At 34.2% G+C, this 7,717-nt stretch overlaps 1 protein-coding gene across 1 annotated transcript; it reads left to right on the top strand.

The window, feature by feature from the left end:
• The first annotated feature begins 414 nt into the window (after positions 1 to 414).
• LOC127541559 (olfactory receptor 4C11-like) lies at positions 415 to 1,332 on the top strand. Its single transcript, XM_051966785.1, has one exon. It carries the CDS (start codon positions 415 to 417, stop codon positions 1,330 to 1,332), a length of 918 nt encoding a protein of 305 aa, XP_051822745.1.
• The last annotated feature ends 6,385 nt before the right edge of the window (positions 1,333 to 7,717 follow it).

Consider the following 7,717-nt stretch of genomic DNA (forward strand, 5'->3'; position numbering starts at 1 on the left):
TCCACCTGTGTCCAACTATGCACGTATTCGTGTAAGTTTGAAACATGGTGCTATACATGGGTCAATGGACAGATCACAGTGCGCGCACGCACACACACACACACACACTCTCTCTCTCTCTCTCTCTCTCCATGTTTCTCTCCCTGTCTCTGTGTATCTTCTACACACATATGAATACATACACACAGACACACCATCAGCAAGAAATGGACTGGAGCAGATTGATAGCAGTACTTTTATTTAAACTTTTCTTATCTAAGACTTTGAAAATAGACATAACAGAAGCCTAACTATATACAGACAAACAATGATTCTTTTGTGGAGACCTCAAAAATCCTGCTGTAATTATTATTCTTTATTCTTTTATTATATTAACCAGTTCCCCTCTGTGTCCTTCTTACTTCAGTCTTAAAGATGAGAAGCAACGTGACTGAATTCATTCTGCTTGGATTGACACAAGACCCAGAGAAGCAAAAGATAGTATTTGTCATTTTCTTGGTATTCTACACTGCCACTGTGTCGGGGAACCTACTAATTATTGTAACAATCAAGACTAGTCCTACACTTGGTTCCCCTATGTACTTTTTCTTAACCTACTTATCCATTGCAGATTCTTGTTTTTCTACCACCACAGCTCCCAAATTGATTGTGGACAACCTTTCTCACAAAAACACTATTTCCTTTGATGAGTGCATGACCCAGCTTTTTGCCATGCATTTCTTTGGCTGCATGGAAGTATTGGTTCTCGTTTTAATGGCCTTTGATCGCTATGTGGCCATCTGCAAACCTCTACATTACTCAGTCATCATGAACTACAGGGTATGTGGGATTCTGATTCTATTAGCATGGGTAGGGTCATTTCTGCATTCTATAACCCAAATAATCCTTATCTTAAGTGTGCCCTTTTGTGGTCCCAATGTGATTAACCATTATTTCTGTGACTTGCAACCTTTGTTGAAATTGGGATGCATGGATACATATGTATTAAATCTGTTAGTAGTTTTCAATAGTGGAGCCATATGCTCAGCAAGCTTCATTTTATTGATGATTTCCTACACAATTATACTGCACTCCCTGAGAAATCATAGTGCAGAGGGGAAGCGCAAGGCCCTCTCCACCTGCAGCTCCCATATCATTGTTGTCATCATATTTTTTGGCCCCTGTATATTCATATATACACGCCCTCCAACCACCTTCCCTCTTGATAAGTTGATATCTGTATTTTATACCATTATAACACCCTTTCTCAATCCTTTGATCTATACCCTAAGGAATGAAGAAGTAAAAAATGCCATGAAGAAGCTATGGCACTCGAGTGACTCCAAATATTAAATAATATTTTAATGCCCATTATTTTTTACATTGTGATAATCATAAAGATAATATGTAATTGCATTAAAATATGCAATATTTTAATTACTATATTTTAATAGACATATTTTACTTTGCATTTCAATGTATTTTATTCTATGCCTTGAAATCATTACTTATTTGATCTTGAAAGTTGGAAATATATCATTTGTTTTAACTGTATTACTATTTCATAGAGTGAAAAAAAAGACTGCTGTCAGGTTCTTATTTATTTTAACACATATTGAACAAAAGGTTAAAAAACTCATTAAAGAGAGTTACTTTTGTGGCATAAAGGAGAAAATAGTGGATCTCATGTTAATATAATAATGTTTTAATAATATAACATTAATTAATAATTAGGTTATTTAGTTTCCAATTAATATTTGTTCTCTTTTTCTCTGGCCCTTTATAACTGTTAATTATTGTTGCATTGGGATCTAAAAATGTAAGGTTCTGGTTAGCTTTCTGGAGGTCTTTTTTTCAGCTGAATAATCACCATGAGAATATCCAGGTGATAAAGTCCAAAAGTCTTTATTGTGTCCTTCACAGTCTATCTCCTTGCCTATTTTTCAATCATTTTACATTTTAGGAAACTCAGACAAAAAGGGGTTAAGTAACTTAAACAAGGTTAGTAAATGATTGAGGACTGATTAGAACTCAGTTCTTTCTGACTCCATTCCCAGAAATCTATCTGTTCTGACACCCAGCTGCCAAAATTTCCTTATATTGATATTCCTCCATGAAATGTCTGCTGATGAATGTATGTCACAATATTTCTATTCTATGAATTCCTATTGGACCAAAAAACACAAAGGGTACCATTAGATTTCAAACTATAATGGATTGCAGCATAATCATTTTAGTATGTGAATGAAGGGGTAACCAATCCCTTGGAACTGGGGAGATGCTATATAGCCTAATTACTCTACTTGAGTTGGAATGATATTGAGACCATGAAATATTTGAGAGTCAATAGTGATCTTTTTAGGTATGCATTTGCTGGGGAGTGAAGACAAGATGGCTGAGAAGAGATACATTTATCTCTGAGTTCTCCCATATGCACCTTAAATTTACAGCAAATCAAGCCTCTAAAATGATTTTAGAGTGACAGAACCCACAAATATTAGGAGTGTAACAAATTTCTAGCAGAGGATAATTTTGAAGATCTTCAGAAAAGGTCTGATCAATCAGGAAAGGAAGAAAATGTGTTAAGAAAGGCAGTGCAGAGACCTAGGACAGTGTGATGTTCTGTGCACTAAGGAATCTACCAGGGAGAATCTATAGCAGAGTTGACCACTCTGTCCTGGTTGCAAGTCAGGAGACCAACAGATTAGCTGTAAGACACCCAATTTAAATACAAAAGTTAAATAGTGAGCCCCTAAATTCTAGAATATCACAGGACCTGGTCACACCCACACAGCTCTATAACTTAGTCAGCAATGACCCAGCATATCCACTGTAGGACAAGCTAGGGAAATCTCCCCTTTGCACTAAAAGCAGACTTAAACTTTTTTTTTTTAAATGAGTAAAAAAGCTAAAAGAATTCTGACTATAGATAGTTTTTATGGAGAAAGAAAAGAACAGATTTCAAACCCAGAGGACATTAAAAGCAGATCACCTCCCGATGAAACTTCAAAGAGTGATATGAATTGTTCCCCATCTCATAAGGCTCTCTAGGAAGAATTCAAAAAAGATTTTAAGAGAGAGTTAGAAGAAACCTGGGGAAAGGAAATGAGAACTTGATTATATTAAGTTAACAAGTTTTTGCGGCAACAAAACCAATGCAGACAAGATTTTAAGGAAAGCAGAAAACGGGGGGAAAATTATATCCAAGTTTTCTGATAAAAGCTTCTTTTCTAAAATATATAGAGAATTGATTCAAATTTATAAGAATAAAAGCCCTTTTCCAAATGATAGTCAAAAGATGACAGACAATTTTTCAAATAAAGAAATTAAAACTATTTGCATTTATATGAAAAATTCTAAATTAATATTGATCACATAGATATGAATTAAGATAATTCTGAGATACCATGACACACTTCTCAGATTGGCCAAAATGACCAGAAAATATATTGTGAAAAGTTGGAGAGGATGTGGGAAAACTGGGAGAGGAATACATGGTTGGTGGACACTTGTAAACTAATCCAACCATTTTGGAGAGTAATTTGGAACTATGTCTAAAGGACTATCAAAGTGTGAATTCCCTTTGATCTAGGAGTGTGTCTATTGGTTCTATTGGAATACAATTCCAATGAGATCCTAAAAAAAAGGAAATGTTTGTAGCAACCCTTTTTATAATGGGAAAGAAATGGATACTAAGTGGATGGCACCAGCTGGAAAGTGGCTGAATAAGTTATGATATATGAATGCTATGGTATATTATTATTCTATAAGAAATGATCACTAGGATCATTTCAGAGAGAACTGAAGAGACTTGCTTGGACTGATGCTAAGTGAAATGTATACAACCAAGAGAATACTACACATCAAAAAGAAAAATAGACATTGATCCATTCTGATGCACATGACTCTTTTCAATAATAAGGAGTTTATTGTACAGTAAGTTGTTTGCTTGTTTTTTTGTTCTCAGTCTCATTTTCCTCCTTTTTTGATCTCTTTTTTCTTATGCAACATGGTAATCATGGAATCATGGATAGAATTGCACTTGTTTAACATATTTGGATTACTTGCTGTCTAAGCAAGCAGGTTGGGTAAGGGAAGGAGAAAAAATTGTAATACAATGTTTTGCAAGGGTGAATTTGAAAGCTATCGATGCATGTTCTGAAATTTTAAAACAAAAGTTTTTATGAAAAACTGCAGTTAATATAAAATATTTGGACATCTGAATTCCCAGACAAACCCAAGAACTATATGAATATAATTACAACATAATTCTTATATAAATAAAGGCAGATGTAAACAATTGGAAAAAAATATCAGTTGTTTATGATTATAAATGGCATAGATGTGCATGTCACACTGCATACCAAAATAAAGTAAAAACAGATACTTGATTTGGACATAAAGAGTGATATCACAAACAAATTAGGAGAACAAGGAATAACTTGCCTATCAGGTCTTCGGATAAGTGACAAAGTGACATTTATGATCAAGTAACTAGAGAACATTATAAAAGGCAAAATCAACAATTTTGACTACATTAAATTAAATAGTTTCTGCACAAACAAAACCAATAGAAACAAGATTGATAGGGAAACATAAAGCTGGGTGGGGTTGGGGGGGGTCTTTACAGACAGTATTTTTTTTTAATAAAGATTTTTATTTTCAAAACATATGCATGGATAATTTGACAACATTGACCCTTGCATGGCCTTATGTTTCAGATTTTCCTCTTCTTTCCCCCACTCTCTATCCTAGATGGCAAGCAATTCAATGTATGTTAAGCATATTAAAATATATGTTAAATTCAACATGTATAACCATATTTATATAATTCTCTTATGGCACAAGAGAAATCAAATCCAAAAAAAAAAAAAAAGTGAATGAGTAAGAAAACAAAATGCAAGTGAAGAACAACAAAAGAGTGAGAAGGTTATGTTGTGATTCACATTCAGTTCCCACTGTCCTCTCTCTGGGTATAGATGGCTCTCTTGATCACAGGATCATTTGAAGTGGCATCCATCATCTCATCGTTAGAAAGATTCACGTACATCATAATTGAGCATTGTATAATATTGATGTGGTCATGCAATGATCTCCTGGTCCTGCTCATTTCACTTAGCATCAGTTCATGTAAGTTTCTCCAGGCCTCTCTAGAATCATACTCCTGATCATTTCCTATAGAAAAATAATATTTCCTAACATTCATGTACCAAAATTTACTCAGCCATTCTCCAACTTTAAAGAGCTGAAACACTTAAAAGATGTACTTGAATCAGACAATTGACCACTTAAGGCTAATTACCTATTTGATATGAGACAATGACTCTATTAACATATGTTTGGAAGAATGGTCCTTCTCACTCTTCAGTGCTTACTCAGTGTTTGGTGTATACAGATAATAAGCAAGGATTAGAGGGTGGGAAAAAAGGAGCCAGACTTCACTTGGCCTCAGGATGGAGAGGAGAAAAGTGTGGAGATTCTGGATTCTAGAATCAAGGAGGGATCTTTAGCAAAACTCCTGGCAGTTTTGTCCATTTCCTTCACTCCTCCCCCTAAAGACCAAGGACTTTTGCTTATCCTGATTCTGACTGATGTTGAGGCTTCCATGGAGCTAGCCTGGACTTCACACCAATTGAAGGGCATTCACTTAGTTTCCAGTTTCTTGTGAAAAAGGGCTGCCACAAACATTTTTGCACCTGTGGGTCCCTTTCCTTCCTGTAAGATCTCTTTGGAAGGTGGGCTCAACAGAAACACTGCAGGATCAAAGGGTATCAAAGTTTATTATCAAAGTTTGATAACTTTTTGAGCATACTTCCAAATTGCTCTCCAAAATGGCTGGATTTGTTCACAACTCCACCAACAATGTTTTAGTGTCGCAGTTTTCCCACATCCCCTCCAACGTTTGTCATTGTCTTTTCCTTTCATCTTAGCCAATCTGAGAGGTGTGTAGTGGTATCTCAGAGATGTCTTAATTCGAATTTCTAAGATTAATAGTTATTTAGAACAACTTTTCATATGATTAGAAATAGTTTTAATTTTTTCATCTGAAAATTGACTGTTCATATCCGTTGACCATTTATCAATTGGAGATTGACTTGGATTCTTGAGTTAATTCTCTATTTATTTTAGAAATGAGGAATTTATCAGAATCCTTAAATGTAAAAATGATTTCCTAATTTATTGCTTCCCTTCTGATTTTATCTGTATTTGTTTTGTTTGTACAAAAACTTTTTTAACTTAATATAATCAAAATTATCTATCTGGTGTTCAATTTGGGGTTCCAGTTCTTCTTTAGACACAAATTCCTTCCTTCTCCACAGATCTGAGAAGAAAACTATCCTATGTTCTTCTAATTTGCAGCCACTATTTCTGATAAAAGTCTCATTTCTAACATATATAAAGATCTGTGTCAAATTTATAAGAATGGAAGTCATTCTTCAATTGATAAATGGTCAAAGAATATAAACAATTTTCAGATGAAGAAATTAAAATCATCTATAGTTAAATTAAAAAATGCACTAAATCAGTGTTTATTAGAGAAATGCAAATTAAAATGACTGAAGTGCTTCTTCACACTTGTCAGATTGGCTAAAATGAAAAGAAAAGATAATGATAAATGTTGGAGGGGATGTAAAAAATCTGGGACACTAATGCATAATTGCTATGCTAGAGAGCAATCTGGAACCATAAAACTTTGCATACTCTTTGACCCAGCAGTGCCATTACTGGGTTTGTATGCCAACGAAATCACACAGGAGGGAAAATGACTCACATGTGTAAAAATGTTTGTAGAACCACTTTTTTTGTGGTAGAAAAGAATTGGAAAAGAAGTAGATACCCATCATTTGCAGAATGGCTGATTAAGTTGTGGTATATTAAAGTAATAGAATATTATTTTATGCATTATTATGAACAAGATGATTTTAGACAAGCCTGAAAAAGATGTTCAAGCCATCTCTATTCTTAGACATAGATACTCATGTCTCTTTAGGCCCCATTGAGGAAAAGTGTATTGAGGGTTTTAATTTATATGTGTATGTATACAAATTTCATATCAGTGTTATCCTATATGGAAACTTTTTTTTCCCTCTCTTTCTTCCTTCCTTCCTTCCTTCCTTCCTTCCTTCCTTCCTTCCTTCCTTCCTTCCTTCCTTCCTTCCTTCCTTCCTTCCTTCCTTCTTCCTTCCTTCCTTCCTTCCTTCCTTCCTTCCTTCCTCCTTCCTTCTTCCTTCCTTTCTACCTTTCTTCCTTTTTTCTTTCCTTTTTTATTTTGCTTGTTTTTCTTTCCTTTCTTCCTTTTCTCTATTTCTCTCCCATTTACTCAAAGCATTATAGGTGGGAGTTATAGGAGGTGAAGTTAAAGGAGAACTTCATAATAAAAAAATAAAATTTATTCTTACTATTAATTATTTGTTCTCATTTATCTTTTATCATTCACCATTTTAATAATTACATTGCAATTCAGTTAAATTACCTTGATGTCTAATCATACCACAAATAGATCTCATCATTTACCTTTTGATTGAGTCATCCTGTACATTACTTTTCAAATAATTAGTGTATCATTTACAAATTCTCTCTAGCCTGAGAAATGGTAGAGTTAAGGAGAGCAAAGCAAAGTTAATTAGCTTTGTTAAATGCTAAAATGCTATTGACACTATTTACTAAGGGTACTGCTATGAGAGATATAATTATTTATGTAGCTTTATCAAGAAACTTGTACAAAATCTTTCCTGAA

Source organism: Antechinus flavipes, chromosome 6 (assembly GCF_016432865.1).
Source record: "Antechinus flavipes isolate AdamAnt ecotype Samford, QLD, Australia chromosome 6, AdamAnt_v2, whole genome shotgun sequence".
NCBI classification, from domain to species: Eukaryota; Metazoa; Chordata; class Mammalia; order Dasyuromorphia; family Dasyuridae; genus Antechinus; species Antechinus flavipes.

Coding starts and splice junctions, on each gene's coding strand:
- LOC127541559 (XM_051966785.1), top strand. CDS start 415: ATGAGAAGCAACGTGACTGAATTCATTCTGCTTGGATTGACACAAGAC.